We start from the raw sequence: 27,819 nt of genomic DNA on the forward strand, positions 1-27,819 counted from the left end.
TGTATTTGTTGTATATATTATGTGTGCGCGTATATATTTCATTATTACAAAAATATGTTTTGAATATACTATACACTTCATTATTTTTTTTCTTACAAAAAGAATCTATATTACACATTCATCAAAAATATACTTTTTATATAAAAATTGTCTTCACACCTAAATTATTAAATGTATTAATATTATTAGTGCATTACTATCGGCATTTTTTGAATTATTAGAGGGCGATACTATCGTTTGACAGTCAGGACCGTCGCTGTTTTACTATGATACAATATATCTCAGTGTATTGCTTTACTGTTGAATTTACGATTCATTTAATCTTGATATTAATTTAATAAAACGTCCATTTGTATGTATACACACATTAGGAAATTGCTTTTGAAAAATAAAAAAAGGTAACGTAGCGAAGGTAGATGAAAGCTAACTTTACCGGATCTCAATTGGGCGGTACTTACATGTTACATTAGAATCCCATAAAATGCTCCAATCAGAATCCTATAAAATCTTACTTGATAATTATTTATATTTCAGAATTAATTTCTCAAGGTATAAGTACGTTTATCTTGCTACATCTATTCAACTTTGCTTCATTGAAATAATGTAATATATTTTGATTTTTTATTTGCCAGGCGATATATCGATAAGATTTTCTTATTAATACGTAATAATATTTTATTTAAGAAGATAATAATTATAATTATTTCCACGCGATTTTCGAGTTGTTTTTTCATGTAGAATAATCAGCAGTCAAAATAATTTTATGTTGATACGATCCTGCCCAGGATAGCATATTATACTATCGTTATTAAAAACATCAGTCGCAGTGTGCCCACCCACCAAGATGGCTCCTTTACGGGGCAATAGTCGAAGTTTGACGTGAAGTTATTTACACGCCTGGAATTTAACACTGTCCAGAAAAGTGTTAGATATTTTTTGGTGCAGCGTGTATGCAGAAAAAGAAGTCAAGATAGTAGACGCACGGTAAAAAGCGGTGAAGATTTTATCGGATTTTAGAAAAGTTTCAACGAGACGGCCGGTCGGCTCGTGAGATCGCTCAACGAAGGAATATATGTATCTGTATGTCTTTCATGCGGGTATAGCACATCAATTTTAAGGTACTTACAAAGGAAGCATTTTCGTATAAAAAAAAAAAGATAAAAATAATCTTCCGTTCAATGACTCTATACATGACGATCTTAAGAATTTAAAGTTGATTTTGTCAAGTGTATAACTTAGCATATTAAAAACGTATGTACGCGCAATCGTCACTATCAAAATTCAGCGCGGATGTGTACATTGCATATTGATCTATTCATAGCTGTCAATCATATTTCGAACAAATCTTTTTTCGCGCGTGTTAATCTTTTTTTTTTTGTTTCGATATAACAATTCAATGATTGCACGTAATAAGCTTGACGAATGGCGAAGACCGTTCACGAGAGACACGCAGCAACGTGTAACGATTTATTTTTCTATTGTTGCAGTTATGCTTTTCAATATTAAAATTCGATTTTTTTATGTGTAATTTTTAAAAGATTGTGAAACATGTTAGAATTTTTCTTTTTTCGAAATTATCTTAATGGCAAAATATCGACTATTTTACATCGTAACGTGGTAGATATCATGTTTTACCGAATGCTAACGCAATCGTCGTTATATTTTTATTTGAAAAGAAAATAGTTGCTTTCAATTATATTTGTGTGCAAGTGTTTAAATGACATTCGATTTATATTTGTGTGTTTGTAAAAATAATGGACTGTTAAACAGTTGATCATGAGTCATGTATGCTTGGCCTTTATAATACATTTTTATAGAAGAAAATGAAATATTAAAACAAAAAAATAATTGGTCTAAAATACTACACAGTTTGATCTTTGTTTTTAGATTTAGATATTTCATATATCAATTATATTTTACTTCTTTTTTGATATTTTTTTCTTTTACTTCGTTATCTTGGTTAATCATTGCGAGATATATCCATTCTTTTGTTTTTGTAACTTTCAGATATATGTCATCGATCCTATTACATACTATACTTTTTACAAGATAATCTTCCTGAAATTGTATTGAAGTTGGAACATACTGTATTTCATACGTATAATTTTTGAAGTCTTGAGATATGTATATTATCAAGAAATGAATATATGGCATTATTACTGGCAAATTTGGAATAAGAACACTGTGTTGATAAAGCACAAATGAAATTTTGGCAAATGTTAGTTAAACATATATGCTTATACAAATTTTTGGATACTACATCTGAAATTGCATTGTTGTGATGACATATAAGTACCAAGTGCGAAAAAACAAATTAAAGTAATAGAATATATTAATGAAGATGTTACCTAAGGGAAGTTTTTCTGATTTTCATACATGCTTGTAGATTTAATATTATGATCAAAAATATGCGAACAAATTCCTAATAAATATAAGCAATTATAATATCGTTTACTTTTAAACATACATAAATATGTCTTGAGTAACATTACTTGAGAAAAACAAATTTATTTTCAAATTTGAAAATTGCATAAGTGTTATAACTGTACATTATTCCAAAAATGGCAAGGAAAAGCGATAATGTCAAGGCTATAAATATTGCGATTGTTGGACTTTCTGGCACTGAGAAAGATAAAGGACAAGTTGGAGTTGGCAAGTCTTGCTTGTGTAATCGTTTTATGCGTTCTCTCAGCGATGATTATAATGTGGACCATATTTCAGTATTATCACAGGTATTGTAATATCTTGAATTATAATTTTATATAAGTTCATTGATTATGTTATATGTTTTGCAGTCGGATTTTAGTGGCAGAGTCGTGAATAATGATCACTTTTTGTATTGGGGCGAAGTAACAAAGACTGCTGAAGATGGTACAGAGTACCAATTTCAAGTGATAGAACATACAGAGTTTATAGATGATGCATCCTTTCAACCTTTTAAGGGTGGTAAGATGGAACCTTATGCAAAGAGATGCGCAGCCACTAAAATTACTAGTGCTGAAAAACTTATGTACATCTGCAAAAATCAATTGGGTATTGAAAAAGAATATGAACAAAAAGTTTTACCAGATGGTAAACTAAATATTGATGGTTTCTTGTGTGTATTCGATGTAAGTGTTGTGCCTAACAGATTAATCGAGAAACAAGTTGAAATAGTAGCTAACATACTAAATAATTTAATGAAAACAAAAAAGCCTATAGTTCTGATCACAACTAAAAATGATGATGCAAATGAACAATATGTCAAAGAAGCAGAAAAGTTAGTGATGCGCAAAGAATATAAGGGATCTATACTAATAGTGGAAACTTCTGCGCATGAAAATATTAATATTGACCTGGCCTTTATGATTGTAGCACAGTTAATTGATAAAACTAAAACGCGCAGTAAAGTGATTCCTTTTGCGGAGGCAGCTAGGGCTAGAAAAGAGTTATTAGATACATCAACTGAATCTTTGCAAAGATTAATTCGTATACATGTTACTGATTATCGTGCACTATGGTCACAAGCATCTAAAAAACTTGCACAACATAAGGAATTTTCAACTTTCATAGAATTATTTGGAGTTGATGCAACACAAAGATTATTTAGAAGACATATTAAAAAGCTAAAAGATGAGCAGGTGGCAAAAAAAATACAAGGATACTTGGATGTGTTACCAGATATTCTTCATGAGATATGTCCCGATATATCAAATTTAATGAATGAGTAAGATTTTCTTTTTATTTTTCCTGCAATTTTATTTTTAAGCGAAGTTAAAAAAACGAAAAAACTTTTTTTGTCAATTCTGTTCACTAGGGAATGGTCTGCAGTACAACAGTGTATAAAAGAACATCCTGACTTTCATCGATATTTTTACGAGTGTCCCGAGGATATACCTTGGATTGATTATGATTTTGGAGAAAATAATAGCTCTAAAATTCCTTATGACGTTTTAGAAACACCAGAGGCTGAAACTGTTTTTAAAAATCATGTAAATGCTTTACAGCAAGAACAACGTCGATTAGAGTAAGTATTGTAATATAATGGAATAATGCTTTGATATAAAAATATTGAGCCAAATATGAAGCTAATATATTTATTCTTAATCTTTGTGTCATTGCTTAATTTTGTATATGCTTCTGTTGTGATTATACAATCATTTAGAATTCTAGACAATAATATTCATCCATAATATATTAATGCTTTGCTTTATTCTGGGTGGTGTTTCTTTGTGCAGACTTCCAAAAAGGTAATCTATGCTTTTATTTATTGCTTTTTTATGTATTGTACAATTATAAGCAGATCTTGACTAGCATAATGATGATATAAATTTTGTTATTCTCGATTTAATTCCTCTTAAATCAATTGGATCTTATAATCTATAATTATTTTATTAGATGGAAGAAACAGTTTAAGCAATTATTAGAAGAAACTGGTTATGTTACACCTGGAAAACAATTATCTGAGGTTCGAGTACTATTTATGGGTAGAGAATGTTTTGAAGCTCTTTCTCATCATGATTGTCAGGAAATATATGATCAACATCAAAAAGAAATAATTGAAAAAGCAAAACACAATTTTCAAGTATGTATTGGTATTATATGATCAGGAATATTAAGATCTCTTAACTATAAATATTTGTATCCCTTTGATTGTTGCAGGAGTTATTGTTAGAACATGCTGATTTATTTTATCACTTCAAGAGCATAGCTCCTTCTGGAACCATTACACAGGATGATATAAAAGAAATTACGGACGCTTTACTAGATGATTTTAGGTTAATAATCCATTAAAATATGTCTTAAGATTCTTACTGAAGAATTTATGATTGAAAACATTTATTGTTACTGTGCAGGTACAAAGCTTTAGACAGACTGGATCAAGATAGAAAGTTGATGTTGTTCCAACACTTAGGATTTGTTCATTGTCCTATAAGAGAACATTGCCCAGCATATCCAAATTGCATGGATGCACTAATAGAAAGGATACTTGGTACAAAAGCCCACAGGTAAAGTGATCCTATCACATAATAATTTTTTCTATAAATTAAAGTTTACTTTAAAATATTCTTATATTGTTATAGACCTTCATCTTGGAATCATAGTAGTCAATGGCAATTAACATCAGATAACAATCAACTGAATCTGGTTATACTTGGGTGTAATGGTCTTGGTGAGGAATTCGCTCGGGAAATAAGAGCGCAAACAGATGATGATGAAGTAGAAATTGATTGCCAATTATACACTTTGGGATATAGGATTATTGATGGTGATGTAGGATTACCACACAATTCTTTTACCACCTCAGATTTCATGCCACATGGTATACAATAATTTCTTTATAAATTTTCTTTATAAAAAATCTTATAAAAATTCTTAAATCTTTTTAATGTATCATCAGTAATATTTAAAATATTTTCTTTATGTTTTATCATTGCAGGATCATTTTGTATATATTCAAATGAGGATTCGTTCGAGTACATTCGTTCGTCATTAGAGAAAACATTACTTTCAAATTTAGAACAAGAAGATAGATTACCGTTTCAAGGATTACCTATTGTTATTATGTTTTTACCAGAATCAAGTATTGATGATATGGAAGCAATACGACTCAGGGAAGAAGGACAAAATCTTGCTGATAGGTATATGTGCTTAGAGAAGTTTTTTTCTAGTTTTATTGAACAATTAGATTGTTTATCCTTATTTTTGGTATTTATTATTTATGCTATAGTTTGCAGTGTCCTTTTATTGATGTTTGCATAGATGATTTAGAACAAGATAAAAGATTCCCAACGCCTTTGGTGAAAGATGCTCTGCAGCAACTTATACAATCTATAAATCATCGAGCTGGATTTTTGAATATTTACCAAAGTGTTATAGAGTGTTTAGAACCAGATATTAGGTAATTTATTAAATAATATAATTTAAATATATAGTTTTATAAGTTGCGAATTCTATGTGGAGAGTAGAAGAACTACAAATAAATTATCCATTGCAGAATAATAATGTGTATGTTCTGCGGAGATCCATATTCAGTGGAAAATGTTCTTGGACCTTTACTCAGTCATCAGTGTTGTTTTCTCAGTGGAGATAGATCTATTGTATTGGAAACATTTTTAGGGGAATCCAAACGCAGAGTTGAAGTTATTATTTCGAGTTTTCATGGAGCAAATGCATTTAGAGACGAACTTGTACATGGTTTCATATTGGTTTATTCAACAAAGAGAAAAGCATCTCTTGCAACTCTTAAGTATGTATCATATAATTGATTTAATATTTTTGCATTTTGTTATATAATTGTTGTTATATCTATTGAAATTGCTTTCAGTGCATTTTCTATGAATATACCCAATTTACCAATACAAATTATGGCTGTGACTGATACTGGAGGTGCCAATGCTTTCTTTAGTAATGATTTGAGTCATTTGCTTATCACAGAAGGAAACGCAACCGCAGATAGATTACAAGCACACTTTATGACATCTGCATCAAGTTGTCAACAAAAAAGTATAATTTTCTTTAGATAATAATTTTATTATTAGCGTTATATATTTTCGATAGAATGTCAATTTATTTATTTTACGATTGCAGCTGCTTTTTATACGCCATTTTTTAAAGAGGTGTGGGAGAAAAAACCAGAAATTGAGCAAGCATTCAATATGGAGGAACCTGGTAATTTAAATGATAGTGGTGAGGGTACATTAGAATACTCTGCTCTACATCCAATGCCACCACCACGACATGAAAGCTATCATCTTCAAACGCCAGATGATGGGTAAGTAATCTGAAACATTTTAAAATATTGCGTTAATGATATCTTTTCTATAATTCACAAGTCTAATGTGAAGCAGTATGTCTGTAACTTTCAGAAGTGGCTCAGAGTCGTATGAACAATTAACGCCGGATGGTGATCTTGGAGACCCGGGATTGACTGAACAATTTGCTGATAACAGAGCTAGTCCAAGTGATGATAGTGATATATACAGTCAAGTCGATTTTTATCGAGAAGAAAGAGAAAGAGAGATGTTAAAATCTGGAGATATTACTAACAAATTATCTGGTTAGTACTATAGAAGTATAACGGTATATCGGTAATAAAACATCTTGAATTTCTTAATATTCATGTATATATTATTTATTCATATAGGTTGGGTTAAAGAAACATTCATGCATCAAGATGGAGTAACAAATAGCTATCCTCATAGAGCTTTTACAACAGGTAGACGTCATATTTCGCAAGCGAAACCACGGCCAAAGGGAAATAGTCAAACACTGAAGCAACCTGGAAAAATTAATTTAAAAGATTTTTCCAATGTAACAGACGCTATAGCTAGAATGACAATAGGTGAAAAAGACGAGCATGGTCCTAAAGTAGGTCTGGGCCATGCTCCTCTTGCTACACCTGAATTGGTAGATCTCGGATCGGAATATGCACAGGTGAAAGACGTTGTTCCTAGTTTATATTCTGCTTACGACGGCGACTATATGTATGCGTTAGTGCAAGATTCTGTTGGAAACAACAAATCTAAATTACGACATAGACGTGAAAAAGGACAGCCATGTAAGTATTATTTTAATACCTTGTATGAATATGACGATGCATTAAATAGCTTCAATATTTTTCATATACTTATGTTTTTTATTTATGTATAGCTTACAGTGATTCTGATTCAGAGTGGAGTTCTTTGGAAAGACAAAAAATAGTGGATGCTTTAGGAAAAGTAAATAAGAAACCGTTAACGCATAAAAGGATACGTAAGAAACGCATTGCCATACCAGTTGCAACTCCAAAAGTGCCATCATTGGCAAGTATGGGAAGTGGAGATGGTATTGTAGGAATGAATTATAATCTCAAAGATGATAAAAATTGGAGAATCGATCCCGCAGAAAGAGGTACGTTTACTTTTTTGTGTTGTATTATATAAATAACTTGTATATTGTAATAATATAATGATTTAATTTTATGCATTAGTATCTAGTGAAACTACAGATACTTGTGAATCAAGTGATCCAGAACAAATGTCAAGGGCCAGATCAAAGCAATATAAGCATGCAGCAGCTAGTCTACGCAAAAGATGTGGTAATTCATTACAGCAACAGCATTTACCAGCAACATTGCAACATCCTTTTAATATTAAACATATGACTCAAGATATGTTTAGTGCTTCTTGTAAGTAATTTTTACGATTCATTCATTTTGTTTATTTTTAGGGAAATTTTAACCAAATTTTTAATTTAATAATTTTCATAACGTTACACAGATGATGAATCGAGCCTAGATGTTTCATCTCCGCGGGAAATAAATTCTCCTAGTGTAAGTAAAGAGCAACAATATAAACGTCTATTACCTTTAAATATAAAAGTATATTTATATGTATCATATTTTCGTAGTTTGGAATACTCAATAAAGGTAAAGAAGGTGACAAATCAACACGAAAAAAAGATAAACAAAAAGCAAAGGAAGATGAGAAATTAGAGAAACGTAGACAGAAGGAAGAAAAACTTAAGAAACACGCAGAGAAAGAAAAAGAAAGGGAAAAGAAAAAGCAAGAAAAAATAAAGCAAACAAAAGGACCTAGTGGAACACCAATTTCAGGTCAAATACAACAACCGGTGATAGAAGACTTCGCACAAAGCGAAACTAATCGGATACCGTTGTTTTTGGAGAAATGTGTACGGTTTATTGAAGACGAAGGATTAGATTCAGAAGGGATATATAGAGTTCCTGGAAATCGAGCGCACGTTGAACTTCTTTTTCAGAAGTTCGAAGAAGGTATTTATACGATAGATTTAATAGAAATGTTTTGAATAGAAATACGTGTCATTTACAAAATATAATTCTTATCAATTATGATTAATTAGATGGTAATGTGGACATACATTCTTTGGATATTCCTGTAAATGCAGTTGCAACAGCTTTAAAAGATTTCTTTTCTAAGAGGTTACCACCACTCATTGATAAAGAGCGCATGAACGAACTCGAAGACATATCGGGTGAGTAATTAATTGTAACAGTATTATAAGAAACAAAACGATTGGTTGATTCATAAGAAAAATATACTTAAATGTTATTTGATATGAGAATGTAGAGCTATGTGTGTGCTTATATTAGGTGCACGTGGCATCAGTAAACCAATGTCAGCGACTTGCATGAATATGGAAGGTTAGTATCGCCTTTTCTTTGGAATATTAATATACGTGATTGTTATCATAATTATTATGCTTTTCTAAAATACGGTTAATGCAGAACAAACATTGCCTGTTCTTTCTTTCCTTTGTCTTAATGTTAATAACATTATTATTATTATTATTATTATTATTATTATTATTATTATTATTATTATTATTATTATTATCATCATCATCATTACTACTATTACTACTATTACTATTACTACTACTACTACTACTACTACTACTACTACTACTACTACTACTATTACTACTACTACTACTACTACTACTACTACTACTACTAATATTATTATTATTATTACTATTGTTATTGTTATTGTTACGGTTTATTGTTAAATAACATTTTTTGGAATACTATAATACAAACATATTTATGGTTCCAGATCGTAGTTGCAGGCTGCTAGCTTTACGTTTGATGCTTAATAAATTAAATCCAGTAAACTTTGATGTACTGAAATTCATATTTCAACATTTTGTCAAGTAAGACTTTTTTCAAGTTATTTTGTATATTTGATGTATGTCTTTTTTATATCTATTTGCCTAAAATTAATAATTTATGTGATTACAGAGTGGCAGAAAATTGCAAATTAAATAGTATGGACAGCAAAAATTTGGCCATCTGCTGGTGGCCCACATTATTACCAATAGAATTTAATGATCTTGGCAGATTTGAAGCCATGAGGCCATATTTAGAAGACGTTGTGCAAACGATGATTGATCAATACCCATTTCTTTTCTGTGGAGAAGAGGCTATCGTAATGGTGTAGTGCAAAATGTTATTGCAGGAATTTTTGGTTGTGTAAACAAAACCGAATCTATTTAAAAAGTAATATTATAGTTCTCCTCAGAACTTGTTGCTTCTAAAAGCGTCTGATGCATGCTAACATGTTATCAGTGACAATTACAATAATCAAGAATGATTGGTCTCATTATAGTTTATTATATTTGTTTTGATGTAGTACATATATAATATGATTAATTTAAGTATGCGACGTAAAAGACCGAATTTATTTAAATCTTGATTTATATTGTTTAAAACATATGAGCGGAATGATCGAACGATCCTAAGATGGCTGTTTATGCATCGGTTAATAATGCAAGTAACTATGTCAATCCAAGTGTCATAACAGTATGCATGTATCATGTTGGATGTATCCAGAACGATGTATTTATTACTACGTATTAGATATAAGACTTGATATTTGATAATATCAAATAATTGTAATGTCAAAATTGATGTTGCTTTTTCATGTAGTTTAAGTATCATATTGAATTATTTTACTAATTTCATAGGAAAAAAGAAACTGGTAATCGTCGAAAGGGAAGTGGGGGACGCGTCTTTATTAGACAAAATAATTGTATGATCCTTACGCGCATTATTTATTTTGATCTGACTTTTTTGCCCATAATGGTATCAAGTGCAACGTTTCAGTGTAACGTTATTTCGATTGTATTCTAAAATTAATTTTACTTCGCTTTATAAAGATTACTTTTCAAATGGTATTTCCAACCGCATAAATTTGATTTCAAGTAGCGTTCAATAAGCTGTATGGTGATATAATCCATATATCTATTCCGTCTAATCGAAAACGAAATATTACATGAAATTACGGAATTTATAAATAAGCAGTAATAATGTCATACAGAGAGCATTAAATTGTTAACAGTATACTTATACGAGGCAGACTTTGAAAATTTAAAAAATAGCAGATATAATACAGCGGTGTTCTTCAATAGATTTAAAGTTATCTAGGTAACTATTCGATTTCTTTGAACAGAAGTGTATATAGAAATATACTAATGTAAGATATTAAATTACGAACAACCAAGGCGGACTATAGAAAAATAATTTTAAAAAGGAAGATAGGTCGAATAATAGACTTAATTTTGTTTATTAAGAATTATGTTTTGTGCCAGTAGCTAATGAAACTTCAATCTCTTAAATATGTACTTACGTATTTGACAAAGTGCTGGTCAATATGTACCAACATAAGGAACACAAGAAATAATTATTAATTGATTCGCTCATTCTGATAATTTTATAATATTGTCAGAATCAATATCTGTCGGAATTGTTTTTTTTTGTTTTTATGCTTTTTTGTTGCTACAAATGTGCCATAAATAAATCCGTACGTTAGGATTTTAATAATCATATCTTTTTGGCGATATACATTTCGAAGTTGCACATCGTTTAAGTGTATATGAAAGCGAACGAAAAGAATGAAATACCGTTAAAATTAGGGTTTAAGCTCATTGAATGCCAACATTAGCACAATTTTTCTAATTCAAAATATATAAAAAAAGTTTGCATAAAGAGCGTCGGAGGAGGTCATTGTTAATTTTGAATTCGTAGACGTGAATTTGTAGCACGGCCGCGATATTAAAAGACACGTTAAATCTTTTTTGCAAGACGAAATCTCGAACACGGCCGTTTGCTTCAAATATACGCCTGTCGAACGCATCGTCGCATTTATAAAAGAACATTGTTAATGATAATTCTATAAATGTGTGTGCGTGTATGTCTCGCAAGCACACCTAATAAACAGCGAATCGTACTTACATTCCCATTTAGTAGTAATCAAATTTTATACATTCGTATGTACGTAATTATATAACGTTGTGATAGGAAGCAAGGTGTAGTTGGTACGCACGAGATCAAAAAAAGCATGGTTAAAAATCCATAAGTGGTCACTGCATATCGCAAGTAATAAGATAATATTGAAAAGTAATCATCCATCTTAGCGATCATTAACGTTTTAAAGAGATTTGGCGAATACTCGTTTATACTCATCAAAATTAGTTCTCGATGCGTGTTCCGCCATCATCTTGTCTTCTGACTGAAGCAAACTCACTTTTCTACGATAATGTCCGTTTAGGATTCTGCTTTAATAAATCTCGCAAACTGGACGTTCAATCTCGACGCGTACGGACTGTGGGATATAAGCGTATTCCCATTAAAAGTAAATGTTAAACTGTCGTTGCCTGTGATAACATGGAAACGAACGAATAAAGATCATCATTTTTAATTTATAGAGTGGACTGATGATGTGCGAATGTATTATAATTGTACAGTTGCGCCGAACGTCGAAACTTAAATAAAAAAAGCGTTTGCGTCCACTTTTTCTCTTGGATTTCGATCTTTCGACGATCTGTTTCTTCTTCTTTTACTTTTTTCTTCTTCTAATCACGAATACAAAATAATAATAATAATAATAATAATAATAATAATAATAATTATTATTATCATCTTTTTGCGGGAATCGTTTTTTTAGTGCACGCAAAGCGGTTTTCTTACGGTAAGGAGATGCGATTCTTTTTTCATCTCCGATCTATCGACGACTGCGCTTTGCGATGCCGTATGTCGGCCTAAAGCGTATACTTTAATCGCTTTTTGCAAACGATCTGATTTATTATTCAAGTTAGATTGCAATTAGACGTATGGAGTATATATAATGTGAACGAAACGAGTCTACGATCACAACGAGCATCATGCAAATCGTAGTTGCATTTGATCGCCAATTTAGATATGTCGCACTGTTTCAAGTCTTGAACTTTTGATGAGTATGTTTTTCTTCTTTCCAGAAAATTTGTGTATTTATAAATGTCGTCGTTATAATAAATTATAACGATTTTTGTAAATAATTCATATACATACTATATAAATATAATATTATACATAACGTGTAAATGGACGCAACCCTGTCCTCGTTGTATCAATAACTATATTATTATTGTATATGAACGATGGGAATCTCTGCCGATTAAAAGTTTCCTATACTATATGTTCCGCTTTGTCTATCTGTATGGGATCATTGACACATAGTTTCAACAATTCTTTGCCAAATAGTTCCATCCAAAATAGGAAAAAAACGCGGAACGATAATTTACTTAATAAATTACTTTTTCGCATGCAACTCCGTGTTGCGTCGTACCGTCAATTTAATGCTCGCGAGTTCGAACGGGCGTCGAAAGGATGATCGTTTTGCACTTTGGTTTTTATTGTCAGGAGATATATATCATGTATAATAAAAGGAAGACAGAAAGAGAAAAAAGAAAAAAGAAAAGAAAAAAAAAGCAAACACATAAAGTAAGGCGGAAAACACGTTGTTACAATTCTCGGACTCATTCATAAAGACATATAATCGAAATCGGTAAACGATCGTATGTGGTTGATACATAAAAAATTTAAGCGTATTATATATAGCGTTAGTAGACGTAGGTATAGGATTTCTAATTTGCGCGAAGTTATGAAATTTTATACTGACGACGCTGCTGAAACTTCGATATGTCTTAAGTATAATATTTAGCGAATGATTGAAACGCAATCACTTTTTAAAGTCGTACTATATAAGTTAACAAGAAACAATACGAACAAAGAATGGAAAACTGTGTGATTAGTGTGCTTGCGAATGAGTTACATGAATATAATGTGGATGTAGATGTACGAAAAAAAAAAGGAAATGAAGAGGTTGCGTGGTCTCGGATGTTAATTGTCAAGTTTATATTAACGCAAAAAGTTAATATAAATATTTTATCATATCGTCTTTCGTTTCCACCGATTATAAATCTTTATTTTATGAAATGGTAAAACGGTCGAATTTCTCGAATAACATTTACATAGAAATATTTGTTAAAATTTACACTCCGCACCGCTTTACCTTCTGACGAACACATTTTTCGATCTTCATGAAACATACAAAAAACACAGCGACGTTGGCAAATATTTCTATACTTTATAATGAAACAACGATCGCAATCGTTTCGCATGAGGCTGCGAAAGAATCGATCGAAGGCTCGAAAAGAAAAGGATCTTACCAACGTGTGAACGAAGTTATACGTGTATGCATATGTATATACATCCAACATGCTAAATATTATAGACAGTCAAGTTTTTTCTTTTCTTTTTATTATTTTCATTTTTTTTTATTTATTTATTTCATTAATGCAAGTATTATAAATTAACGATCGTGGATCATACATCCTCTAAACGAGAAGAACGGCGAATTAATTAAAATCTTTATTACGATATAAGGAACGATATTTCTCGATTTTGTGCCGCGATGGTATGCGAAGATATACATATATCAAATATATATAATAGAGGACGCGTTGCAACGAAGATCGATCGACGAAAGATGCAGCGACCGGTTCAGTGAGCAGAAATAAGCAGTCGTATCCGTTTGAATGGTCAATTTACTCGAAGATGCACAAACTACGAAAAGCTATATAGTCTTGTAAGATGGCGAACGAACGATGTATCTGGATGTGGCATGTAATTTAGTAATCCACGAGTACTCGTAATCGATAATTGTAATGACGCTTTTTAATGTGTATATAATTGTTGCTTACGCTATAACGATTGTCATTCATAATCGACGGCTGACACGAATTATTGGCGTTAATGACGCTATTTACGAAACGAAAAAGAAAGGGAAGAAAGAAGTCGAGGTTGGAAAGAAAAAGGAAGAGAAGATCTATGAGAAGAGAGTCTGATCATGAAGAAAGGGAAAAAACAGGAAGAAAACAAGTTTTTCGACGCGCTTTGATCTACTGGTCGTACTGGCGTTACATATTGACTTTATGAATACAAAAAAAATTGGGAAGATTGAAAAAAAGAGAGTGAGGGCGGGACGGTGCGCTGCCGTTTTCGACGCTCGTACATATAACCGATGTACAAAATAATTACAATATAAAGTGTCGAGCTTTACGATAGATTCGTGATGTTTTTTAATAGAATAGGGACGAGGTGAAATATGTATCGTTACATCGTTCGCGATCGTCGACGGACCATTTTCTTTTGATACTACGAATTGTAAGATGATTAATCGAATTCAACAAGGACGGGAGGAACTTCGGGGGAAGAAGGTATTTCGTATAGATCGTTATTAATAAAGTTTACCGTCCCTTTTTCTTTCGATAATCGGCCTACATTTCCTCCGCTGTGCTGCCGTCATCACGATATCGTCTTGCTCTTGCTCTTGCTCTTGCTCTTGCTCTCATAGATTGGAACAGGCAAAAACGGTTTTGACATAAGTTTCAAGTTAAATAATAATCGTGAGAATCTTTCGTAGAGTTCGACGAGTATTTAATATGTATGATCGACGCGTCGTGTCATATCCGTACACGAGGGGAGAATGAAAGAATCGAATGCATTACGACGTTTGCGAAGAAAAAAATGAGAAGTAAGCTGAAAATACCACAAAAAGTATCGGTGTCCAAAAAGTATTTAAAAAAATAAAAATCGTCTTTATGTACAATTTGAACAGTAAATCTAGTCATTTCTTCGTCATTATTTTTCGTTGCACGAGAAGGTTACACGAGACGCAGCGACTTTAATTCCTAATCCGACTTTTCGTTTACTTTCATTCGAGTGTAATTGAATCCTCGTGAAAGATAAAAATCACGGAAGTTAAAGTTTACATCGCTGTAACTTTTTAAGCGGTCTCCATCCGGCCGTCCATATACCTACATATATATAATCCTACCTGTACTAGTGTACAAGATTATGCGGAATATGCAAGGACTAGTTAAAGTTATAATTCGTTGATAAATTATTTCTACTTGACATTTCGCTTACAATATCGCGCGAAGATTATTAAGAAAATTCAACGCGTTAAAATACCTTACGTATAAATCAAAATTGCACGACAGCCGTCAACGTCGTAGCTAGTAGCCAATTAGGACGATCATATCCACTTCTACTTTTCTTCTAAATGTTGGTTGCATAGCAAAGCAAATTTTCTATTGCCAGTAAAATGCAGAAATATCGTTTTGCACGCAATATTAATTTTCTTTATCGCTTATAGTCTTGGTTTAATTAATTAAATAAAAATACTTGGCCACGAGTTTTGATTCAGTTGTTGCATCCTCTCAAAGCGCTGAAAGCGACTTTGTGGGCGACTGCTATTGCCGAGTATGTATATTATAAGCGCTGGCCTCTCTTCAATTAACGTTGTGGTTACCTAAATATTACGAGTTTTAAAATAATTTCTAATGTGGTCCTTAATTGTGGCATATAGAGCATCTTTTTATATGTAACTGCGAATGTTTCTTCGAAAGCAATTTCGGTGCTATGAAAAATTCCCAACGCTTTTGGCGTTATTTACGTCATTTATGTTTACTTCGTGATTTTTTATTTTTGAAGATCGGCGAAAAATTAAGGACAGAGAATTATTCACCGGAATAAGATCAAACCGACTCACGGTGGCTGTGCGAAGGAGCTGGTAATTGCACGTTTTAAATGTAATTAAAAAATCAACTCTTTTTCGAATTTTTTGACAAAAACTATAATTGTTAATTGGAATACTTGTTCTAACAATCGTTATTAACTAACATTGGACATTTTAGTTACATCTCACGAAGTCTGTCTTACAATACATTTACAATATCTTCTCGCTTAAATAATCGATCGTACGTTAAAGCAAGAACGGTAGTACTACTTTTATTTCCTTCTTTTATATATACATTTTTTTTATTTCTACTACTACCAAGAGCCCATAGTCAAATGACGTATCTCGCTTAGAAAAAGAAGAAAGACGGACGGAAAAGCGGCAGTAGTCTGTAATAATGTGCAACGGTGCTTTTGAGGGGACGTTACCGACGTTGTTGCGGAGTGTACACTCACATTTCGAGGCTGCACTCTTTCGCACGTTCATTAGTGGTACAAATTTACCTGGCGGCGAAGCTCAGTGCTCTTCTCGTTGATTTCAGTCATCCAACGTGGATATACCGACGTCACCTCTTTTTTCCGTCTTTCACTACCTGCTTTTCTTAGTGACACCGTTATAAGGAGGGAAAGAAAGAGAAAAAACGAGGGAGAGAGAAAGCATTACCACGTAGTGTTCTAATGAACGAACTCGCGCTGCTTGTAAAATGTAAAAAATGTAAATTTTAGGAATTACTTTTTAAAGAACTAATCGTAAGCTGTAGAACGATCTATGCTAATAGACAAGATGTTTGAAAGAGAGGAGGTTTTTAACGATATCGTTTGGGTTAGACGAATGCGCTTAAAAAAACAAAGAAAATTGAAAGGTGTCACGTTTTACAAAGCAAGGGATATAGAAGAGAGAGAGAAAGAGAGAAACGTTCGGAGATATTGCGGAGACACTTGACGAGTAAAATATAAAGGAGCATTGCATTATGAAAATTACATTCGGAGTTAACTCATTGTTTGGACGAGCGCTTATGTAAATGGTCATCGAATCTTATTACTCCTCGTCACGATTGTTTTTCCTTTAATGAATGAAGTCGAGGAATAATTGGCCTGTCCGATGCAGAATGCCAGTTGGAAAGAAGCACGCTCGCTCAAACGTGCATTCGGAAGAAGAGTGATGGGAGGAATGAGTATTTAAGAAAGAAGATATCCAATTTTGCACGTGAGATGGATTCTTGAAAAGGAACAGGAAGAAGGAGGAGAAAAGGTGTTGTTAAGATTGGTGAGGGCGAGGGAGCCACTAGCGAAAGCTATAAGAGGAAGAGAAACGGGGTGAAAAGAGGGTTGCCAAGAGGGTGGTGTGTGACGTCATCGTTAAGGGGTTGCCCGGGCAACGAGAGTCGTCCGGCGCTTTGGGAGGCCGTGGCGCGTCGCCACTAGCGGCGCACCGTAAAAATCAATTTAGATGTCGGCTAGGCGAGCGAGCTAGCTAGCTAGATAGATAGCGAGCTAGCAAGCGGTCGAGCAAGAAAGTAAGCAAAGAGCGAGCGAGTTAGCAGTGATCGGCTCGAAACTACATACGTGCTCGTCGCTTGAAACGAGTCAAGCCGTGTCGAGCCGTCACGAGGCGAGGCCAAGCGAATGCACGCTTGTCGAGGCGTCGAGCTCGACGCGGCTTTACCACCTCCCTCTTTATCCCTTTCTCTCTTTACCTCTCTTTCCCTCCACCTTTAGCTTCCACCATTGCTACCGTCAGCGTCAACTACCACTGTGCCGCGCCACCGGCAGCAGCGGTAGCAGCGCAAGCACCGAAAGCTCGCCGAGTTCGGAAACGCTCCGGCAGTCGCGAGTGGTCAACTCGTTCGAGCGGGTTACAGGGAGAGAGAGAGAGAGAGAGAGAGAGCAAGAGAGAGAGAGAGAGGGAGAGAGAGAAAAAGAGAGAGAGAGAGAGAGGAGAGAGAGAGAGAGACAGACAGACAGACAGAGAGGGAGGGAGGGAGAGGGAGAGAGCGAAAGAGAGAAAGAGAGAAAGAGAGAGACTCGTGCTTGCGATCGTGCCGCGCACTAAAGCACGCATTTCCGAGAGCGCGAGCTCGAACGCGCAACGGCGAAGATCAGAACGCGAGAACGAACAGAAAGGACCGTGACCAAGACGACCACGAGACGAGGACGAGACGAGGACGAGACCAGACGAGACGGGACGAGACAAGACGACACGAGACGAGACAAGACGGAAACGTGCCGGTGACGCGGACGACCAATTTTCGAATCGAAACGCCATACGACGACGCGACGACATACGTATGGACGTCGAGAGGACAAAGAGGAGGAACGTTTTCACGATGCTTTCGGGCATGCGGAGCTTTCAGCTCTGACATGCGTCGGGAGCGGACTCAAGCTCGACGACACTCCTGCCGCCGCCGCCGCCGCCGCTGCTGCTGCTGCTGCTGCTGCTGCCGCTGCTGCCGCTGCTGCTGCTATTGTTGCTGCTACTCCTCTCCTTTTACGTGCGCCGTCGAGTTTTCCTCCTACGAGGGCTTTCTTCAAAAGCAACGACGAAGACGACGACGTATCGTCGAGTGAACCTCCAGGAATTCGCTCGGTCGGAAGCTCACGCGAGTGCTCGACAACGCTTTTCTAGGAGTTGCCCGATAAATTCGAACGCGCCATCGAAAGAGAATTGCTCTTCTACTTTTTATTATTTTTCCGCGATAACCCGCAACATCTTTCGATACATTTCTTCGATTCGCCGTTACAGTTAATTACGTGAAAAAGCTCCGACAAAAGCAAGAGAGGAATATTGCGCGCATTCCCTTCGAGCACGTTACGATTAAAAGCTCGCTGCTTTTTGTCGGCGAACGGTGGGAAAGACCGATAAAAAGGAAAAGAAAGATAGAAAGATAAAGAGATAGAGAGAGAGAGAGAGAGAGAGAGAGAGAGAAAAGGGCTCTCGTAATTTTAAACACTCGTTTGGGCCCTTCGATATTCTTTTTTCACCGTACTACCCGACGCCGTCCTTCATCGTCGATCTTCACATTTTTTATCCGTCGAGACGCGCCGAATCATATATCGGTCAGGAATTTTTTTCAACGATACATGGTTTATAGAGATTTTGCCCCTTTATCGGTGATGATCCTGAGAGTGCCGCTCTTTTTCGGCTGATCGCCAAGATCAGTCGCACCGGCGTTCCGCGCGCGGAGAATACGCTACGTATATATTAAACGACATTACATATTGTACGGATCTCGTGCGATTTGAAAGCGTGTTCGAGTTCGAGATGAGAAGAGGTGCGATATTATCACAAGCGATATACTGGTGAATCATGGAAAAATATATAATAAATACTATGTAAGAAACACTTCGTCCTGACGAAAATTCGATGGAACTCTGAGAATCAAAAGACAGTTCGTTTCAACATGTCGTCCGTTTTCGTTACTACTACTTTTACGTGAAAAGAGAAGGGTGAAGTGGGGAAGAGATCGCAGCTTGCGAGCTCGTTAACTCGAGAATGTAGTCAAGAAGAGAAGAGGAAGATAGCGATCGAAGAAAGGATTCGTGTCGAGAATGCTGGAAGACGAGTTCCTCCAGTGTTTTCGAGAGTTTAGCTGTTTGAGTCCGTATCGTTCAAGGACGAATCTTTGTCAAGGTCGGTCCTAACGCCTAGACGGCGCGAAGATCGAAAAAGAGGAAGAAGAAGAAGAAGAAAAAGAAGAGAAAGCAGAGGAGGAATGCAGTGGTACGATGTGGAGGTTCGAGGTCAATCTCGAGTCTAATAGGATAGGGAATCGTGACATCGTCGTGATCGACGTCATTTTCGACGTCGCTCTCGTCATCGACGGCGGAGGTTTGCCGTTGAGAAGAGAGTACTGTCAGTGTTCGGGTGTTTCCACCATCGTCGATGACCTTGGCGAGCGAGGAACGCCGAGTGAGAAGCAGCCTCGAGCATACGATGAGCTTCGTTAGAGATCCTGGAAATTTTCGAATTAAAAGCGATCTTGGCGAGATCGAGAAATAGTACTTGCAAGTGGTAGATGATAAGAGGAGGAAAAGAGAGATAGGAAAGGAGAGAAAGAGAAAGTGAGAAAGAGAGAGAGAGAAAAGAAAGATTCCACCGTCGAGCATGGCCTCGGTGGCAGCGTGGCTGCCATTCGCCCGTGCGGCGGCGATCGGTTGGGTGCCGATCGCCACACACCCACTGCCACCGCCGCCGATACCGAAGGATCGTCGCAAAGCCGACGACGAGAAGCTCCTTATTAATGTAAGCGGTCGTAGATTCGAGACGTGGAGAAATACCCTTGAAAAGTATCCGGACACGTTGCTCGGTTCGAACGAGCGCGAGTTCTTTTACGACGAGGAGAGCAAGGAATATTTTTTCGATCGCGATCCGGACATTTTTCGTCACATATTGAATTACTACAGAACCGGTAAGCTCCACTATCCGAAACACGAATGTCTGACGAGCTACGACGAGGAGCTCGCTTTCTTCGGCATCCTTCCGGACGTGATAGGCGACTGCTGTTACGAGGATTATCGCGATCGCAAACGCGAAAATGCGGAACGTCTGATGGACGACAAACTCAGCGAAAACGGCGATCAGAATCTTCAGCAGTTGCTCGATATAAGACAAAAGATGTGGCGAGCCTTCCAAAATCCACACATCTCAACCGCGGCGTTAGTCTTCTACTACGTTACCGGTTTCTTCATCGCCGTGAGCGTGCTGGCGAACGTGGTGGAAACCGTGCCATGTGGTAATAGACCTGGTCGCGCGGGTACGCTTTCATGCGGCGAACGATACAAGATCGTCTTTTTCTGCCTCGACACCGCCTGTGTCATGATCTTCACCGCCGAATACTTGCTCAGGCTTTTCGCCGCGCCAAGTCGTTGCAAGTTCGCGCGATCGGTGATGTCGATCATCGACGTAGTCGCCATACTGCCCTATTACATCGGTCTTGGTATAACCGACAACGACGACGTTTCCGGCGCCTTCGTAACTTTACGCGTATTCCGCGTATTCCGAATCTTCAAGTTCTCCAGGCACTCCCAGGGCCTCAGGATTCTTGGTTACACCCTCAAATCCTGCGCATCCGAACTTGGCTTTCTTGTATTCTCCCTCGCCATGGCCATCATCATCTTCGCCACCGTCATGTTCTACGCGGAGAAGAACGTCGACGGTACGAACTTCACCTCGATACCTGCTGCCTTCTGGTACACCATCGTTACGATGACTACGCTGGGGTAAGTTTCCGATTTTTTTTCTTTTTCTCACTTTTATGCCTTGCTTTAAAACTTTAAGATTTTGTACCTATCATTTATCTCGTTTATCATTCTTCTTTCGCGCGAACGAACGAATAAAAAACTTTTTCTCGTTTTAAATTCTATCACTGGGATTAACCATTTATTAATTAAATATTTGACGCGTTGATATTATTAATTATTAATGATATTTCGCTGATTGAAACATTTCTCTTTATTCTTGTACGATTAGTGACATTAACGATATATGATTCCTGGTTCTTATATTAATATCGCGATCGATATCACCCTGATAATTGGGTCATCGTTAAATATAGGGAATTTACATAATGAAAAAGTATTAAAAATAGCAACATTTAAAACTGTTGATAAAAATAAATCGAGCGTACGTTAAATTAAATTGGGGTAATGTAAGTCAGTGGATTGATAGGTTCTTTTTTCTTGCTGAAAATACGAATCCCTTCTCAAATACATGTCCAACCGTATACGTTTCATGGGAGTGAACGTACTGAACTCTAGCAAAGTAATTGGCTCTGTGCAAAGCGCCTAAAGGTACCGCAAGCACCAGTCTCGGCGATAATTTTAACGGAGCTCGTTGTCGACCCTTTTATCCCGAAGGGCTTTTGCGCTTTGTTAAATTCTGCCGGAGAAAGCATCGTTTCTAAAAGCCGTGAAGCGATTCTTTCCTTCTAATTATCACGGTCGATCCGCATTCTTCCTTCTTTTTTATCTTTTTATTTTATATCTACTATCTCTTCATTTTCGACCAAAATCTCTGAACTGACACTCTATAAGAAAGAAGCTGAGAATTACTTTCCGTTTTTTTTTCAAAAATAATCCTTAGCTATCGTTAGTTATCGTTATTCTCTATGGGAGTTAGAGGAGAATGGAAAGAAGAAGGAAAAGAGTTTACTTCGGAAAAGTCATTTCTTTCTCGTTGCTTATTTATTTCTTCGAAGTAAATTTCACGCGGTCGATCATTACTTTGAGAGAAAAAAGAAAGAGAGAGAGAGAGAGAGAGTAGCAACAACGTTAATTTTCTCAGGCGTGTACTCTTTCGGTTTGGATAGTTTTTCTAATCTTTATCGACGAGCCGATAAAGTCTCTCCGGGAAAGTCAAAGCGCTTGATCGACTCGTTTTAAGGTAGCAATGGATAAACAGACGACTTCTCGTTTATAAACACACGGCTTCTCGTTTATAAACGATTTAAGATAGTGGAGTTTATTTTCTTTTCGAACGTGCGACTATTGGGGAAAAAACAACTTATTTCTTTCGTTGCTTGCCTGATTATCAGCGGAAGTACAAATTTATTTAACGTATATATGTTGATTTGTATATACGTTGATGTACATATGAACACATACGTCTGTATTCGTGTCATGAAAATCTATGTCAATGGCGTTTTGTTTCGTTTTCGCATGGACAGCTGACAATCAGACGCAACTTGAGTCACGCTGACGACGGCTTGCACCAACGCGTTTCAGAAATAGAATTCTCGATGGTCTATTAGTCTATCGGTACGTAGCATTGTTTCGCTTCTCTTACCAAGACACGATTTATTTATTTTAATCTCGCCGCAAAGGATGACGACCGAAATATTGTTCTTCTTTGATTTCCACCGATTATTTTCTTCGTCTTCCTATTTTTTGACAGTTTATTAGTTCACAAGCTTGAAGATCAATAACATATCATATAACAAATGTGTACGGACATGGAATATTTTTAAATGGATTACTAGAATGTGGAATAATTCTCTGACTTAAGAATAATTTCGAGTTGATATAGTACATGAGACTTGGATTACCATTACCGGAACAAGGAACATTTGTTTTTTCAACTTTGTACTTGCTCACTCGTTAGGTAGTACAAAGTTTGATGTTAATTTATGGCATTAAAGATCAACTGATCAGTTTGTGCTTGACAAATGATACACGTAGCACTATTTTTCGCGTGTTGGAGTATTACTTAGTTATCTTTTGGCTTGCGTGTCCAGCAGTGCCCAGGTTACTTCCTTCAAACTTTAACGAGGGCTATCAACAGGTGCCTCGGATCTTTGCTAGCGCGATTCTATGGTTGCTTTAAAAAACTATTACTTGTTCGATATCGTTCGCGTTATTCGGTTTAATTTTTTTTTGACTTATCAAAAATATACTATAATCGAACTATCTTTAATACCGTTGAAATTAATTTATCGATTTATTTTCACGAATTCTTCTAATAAATATAAACGTATCAGTAATAGTCGAGTTTTGATTTCGATTGAATTCGTTGATCAAACGATGTAACTCGTATGGACTATGTGTGTGTATATGGGCGAAAAAGATATCGAAGGATAATTGATTATACACCGAGCGGAAATGCGTGCACGAAAGATTACTCAGATTCGTATAGGTCGCAATGAGAATAATCCACCGGGCGAATACATTGTCTAGTCTATGTACTATGCATAATTTGTCTGTAAATTCACTGTCGTATTCGCTTCGGCAAATCGACTGGAATTTCGCTTCTGCATACACCCATGTTCATACACGATTTCGCTTATAATACCGAATATTCTCAAATACATATACGTATACGTATCTATACATATATATATTTATATAACACAAACCGTCGTGCAAACTATCTTTTCTTTTTTATCTAGACACTTTCATTAATGAAGTTATAACTTAAACATTTTTTATCTCGATTCTTATCAATTCTTATCTATACAATTATAATAATAACAATCGTATGTACACATATATGTTTCTTTAGAAGATTTCTTTTGTATGAACTTAGGATCTTCATTATATAATTAGATAGCTACCGTACGTATACGCTGAAATTATGATATACTTACTGGACAAAGAGTAAAAAAGATGATACAAATTTAGATAGAATCCTATTTCATTTGTAATACTAACATATGTGAGACAATTCCTATTGATAAATTACAAGCAAGGCCATGTATGCACCTTTGTTTCATTCGTTCGTTTGAAAAGCTTTTGTAGCGTGCTTACTCATTCGTTGATTTTTAATGCATCCTACGGAGTAGAAGTGTGCGGATGAATATATACGCATTACGTCGTTGCATTGCGGTCACGCGACTAAAGCTGTGCGGAGGTACGAGCTTTTTACCGCTATTTTCTCTCGATAATCTCTCCTAGGGGAATTATCGCGTCCTCATTGCCCCACAGAGGTAGACAGATAGACATATTCGTGTACCTCTGCATAGTAGAGATAGAGAGATGGATATAGATGGATGCACTATTACAGATAGAAATATTTTTTTTTCTATATCATCTTGCACAGTGCCAATACCCACAGGAACGAGCAATGTGAAAGCTATTCTAAGTCCGCCGAGGAAATACGATACACGTCTATACTTCGTTGCATTTGTAGATTATTCTGTATATATGGAATAAGTCGTACAAAAAAGAAAACAATGATGGATGTTAAGGGTTGTGCTTCTTACAATTAGCATGGAAAATAAACGAACATTCGGTCGTACGAATCAATCGGTTTTTCGATAGAAATGAAGAAATCTCGACGATTTTTCTTTGAAATTCAAGAAATATTTTCGATAGACAGTGAATTAATTTAATGGCCAAGAGAGCTTCTGTAACATCCTTCCCGTTAAAAGTATGGCTCGTGAGGATTTAACGAGTTTCGGCTTTAATACGCTCAGTTTACCGTTGATTTTGATGGCTTTAGAGATGCATGAATTTCGTAGATTGACGCTCCGTTAAATCGATTAAATCTTTCTCTCCTTCTCTCTCTCTTTCTCTTCATCTCTCTCTTTCGTTCTGTCTTCTATTGGCTCATATAAAGTTTCGAAGATTTTCTTGATGAATTCGGATCATGAATACTAGTGAAATGAAAAAGTGTATATATATATATATATATATATATATATATATATATATATATATATTGGAGAATACTGTATTCGCTTAAAAACATATAAGGATGAATCAAAAAGTTAATACAGTATCATGGTACTGTGCAATACACATATTTGCCCGCGTACACATATACACACATCTAGGCTTTAGAAATGTATCCAGCCTCACGATGAATCGATTTTAACTTCGGTTCCTTCCATATACTGGATGAAGGTTCTGTAATAGAGAGAAGAAGGGAGAGAGAGAGTAAGATAGAGAGAGATAAGAAGGCGAGAAAAGGGATGATACGAAGGGTTATACCAACTGGAAAATTCCCAAGGTCTGACCAGCGAGTAGGTAATGCGAAGAACGGATTTTCACAGAAACTTCGAACCTTGAATCAAATTCTTCTTATCTTGGCGAACTAAAACGAGTAGGGAGAGAGATGGAAATGCGAAAAGAGGTTGAGTAAGAAACAGAGAAAAGTAAAGAAGAAATCGAGACGAGAATTCGCGAGACGAACCGAGGACTTTGAGAAGAAAACTTTCTTATTCGTCGTTACAATTATTTACTTTCCGTTTTATGCATAATTTTACTTTTTTTGTTAGCGGTCAATCGATCGAAGCGAAAAGGAAGTTTTTCAGGGAGGTGAAATATGTAAGGATATATGTGGGATAAATCGTTTAATGAAATATTAGCAAGAAAAAAGCGAGCCACGATCGATTTCGATAGCTGTAGCTATTCTTCGTCGGACGACTTTTGGTCGTGCCAGACATTAGACGATTTTTGGCGAACGTGAATACGAAAGCCATACCAACATACCAATAAGATATTATCCGAACCAGTAGAGCGGTGGTATACCTCTACATACCGATAAGATGCTTTGGTGTACCTTGGTACGTATGGCAGCATACCGCTCTAATACCAGTTTGTGTCTCTCGTGCATTGTACTCTAGTATGTTTCGTTGCAACGTTTCATAGACTTGCCAAAAAGTACTTGTTGTACCATTTGTATCTCAGGATAAACTTGTATGCATTATAGTCTCCGTATATAAAGACATTCTCGTACGTCTTTTAAAACACTAAATTCTTACTTATCCACAATCTCTGATATCTATCTACTTTATAAACTAATGAATTATGAAATACATCCATAATAATATTAACGTGGTAACATAGATTTTTTGGAAAGATTAAATATTTGGGAGCATAGAATTTTTTTCCGAAAAATGTTTAAAGTATTAAATTCTCTAACAATGGTACACCGTGTTAGCTGTTTTAATTTGTTCAACGGAGCGTTAACTCGAAACTGAGAATAACTCGCATATCTTAAAAAGAAAATAATATGTTTACATTTAAGTGTACGTGCGAAGCATTAGAATTTAATAGCTTTGTGTTTCGTATATTATATTATTATAAAAATTCTAAGGTATTTCATTGTACCGAATTTTTCGTGTTTACTTATTAATGTAACCCTTTCCTTTTTCACAACTATATGCTCACATTCTATCTATATTATTCGCCAAGGTTTTAAAAGCACGTACTTACATCGTTTTCACCACAGGGGGTTAACTCGAAGTTCCATGGCTTCGCCGGGGTGAAAAGAGGTAGAGGGAATGAAAGTGAGCAGTGAGACGGTTGGTCAGAAAATAACCTGGTAATTCTCCTGTTATCTGCGACCATAATCGTGCAATTTTAATGCCCATGGGAAAGCGAGCTACGATCTGTGTTACGCTTGTCCATGAATCGGGTGGACTTCGCCTAATGACTTGATTTTTATCCTGAAAAATCGACTATGAAAGCTCCACCGACGAAATCGTAAACCTGAAATTGTTTGTACGTCAGGAAGTTAAAAGGTATAAAAGCAGTATATATTTTACAATAAAATTTTTTATAATCACCGAATTGCTGTTTATTTTCATACATGATATTTCATGATCCGAGTTTAGTTTTTTCTGAAATTCGTATTATATACGTAATAGAAATATTAATAAACAGAAAAATCTATTAATATCTGTTACATCTATTAATCTATTAAATCTATTAATTGAGAATAGCAATTATGGGTGCTTTTAATCAACACGCTTGAATAGAGTAACGAGCAAGTGTACAACTAGGAAGGGTCGCATTGTATAATACTTATCCCGATATTTCTGTAGAGGAAAGATAACAAGAAGAGTTAAAAAAGTTTCGTTGATAGATCAAAAGTTTAACTTTTTCTGTGGATAATTTACGGTAGCAATCTCTGATTTTTTTGAAATATTGATTTACTAAACTTTTTTTTTTGCTTTACAAGTAAAAGTTGTGCGAGTTATAATTTGTAGATTTATGAATGTTAATAATAGGTGACAGACACTTTTCCTTAACTATTT

General features: G+C 35.4%; 2 protein-coding genes across 11 annotated transcripts in view; both read left to right on the forward strand.

Moving 5' to 3' along the window:
• Positions 1 to 818: 818 nt before the first annotated feature.
• Positions 819 to 15,444, forward strand: LOC127064704 (rho GTPase-activating protein 190). Of its 2 annotated transcripts, XM_050996149.1 has the most exons (25): positions 819 to 1,118; positions 2,008 to 2,299; positions 2,387 to 2,732; positions 2,796 to 3,706; positions 3,797 to 4,006; positions 4,218 to 4,229; positions 4,378 to 4,564; positions 4,642 to 4,757; positions 4,836 to 4,988; positions 5,064 to 5,302; positions 5,420 to 5,621; positions 5,711 to 5,881; positions 5,978 to 6,229; positions 6,308 to 6,486; positions 6,571 to 6,754; positions 6,831 to 7,039; positions 7,127 to 7,540; positions 7,633 to 7,872; positions 7,952 to 8,149; positions 8,241 to 8,293; positions 8,371 to 8,752; positions 8,842 to 8,973; positions 9,092 to 9,142; positions 9,558 to 9,654; positions 9,743 to 15,444. In XM_050996149.1, the coding sequence occupies exons 3-25, from the start codon at positions 2,562 to 2,564 to the stop codon at positions 9,939 to 9,941; spliced, it is 4,962 nt and encodes a 1,653-aa protein (XP_050852106.1). In that variant the 5' UTR covers positions 819 to 1,118; positions 2,008 to 2,299; positions 2,387 to 2,561; the 3' UTR covers positions 9,942 to 15,444. The 2 variants fall into 2 exon arrangements, with proteins under 2 accessions (XP_050852106.1, XP_050852108.1); XM_050996151.1 differs by lacking the exon at positions 4,218 to 4,229 and having other exon boundaries at positions 2,008 to 2,732.
• Positions 15,445 to 17,732: 2,288 nt separating this feature from the next.
• Positions 17,733 to 27,819, forward strand: part of LOC127064715 (potassium voltage-gated channel protein Shal) — a 96,209-nt gene continuing 86,122 nt past the window's right edge. For 4 of the 9 annotated variants that reach the window (XM_050996193.1, XM_050996194.1, XM_050996195.1 and 1 more), the window contains exon 1: positions 17,734 to 21,562. In XM_050996193.1, the coding sequence (XP_050852150.1) occupies positions 20,448 to 21,562 (1,115 nt within the window). In that variant the 5' untranslated portion in view covers positions 17,734 to 20,447. Of the gene's footprint in view, positions 21,563 to 27,819 lie in introns of all 9 variants that reach the window. The other 5 variants (XM_050996198.1, XM_050996199.1, XM_050996191.1 and 2 more) reach the window with 4 other exon arrangements.

The sequence above is a fragment of the Vespula vulgaris genome, chromosome 6 (genome assembly GCF_905475345.1).
Source record: "Vespula vulgaris chromosome 6, iyVesVulg1.1, whole genome shotgun sequence".
Taxonomy (NCBI): Eukaryota; Metazoa; Arthropoda; class Insecta; order Hymenoptera; family Vespidae; genus Vespula; species Vespula vulgaris.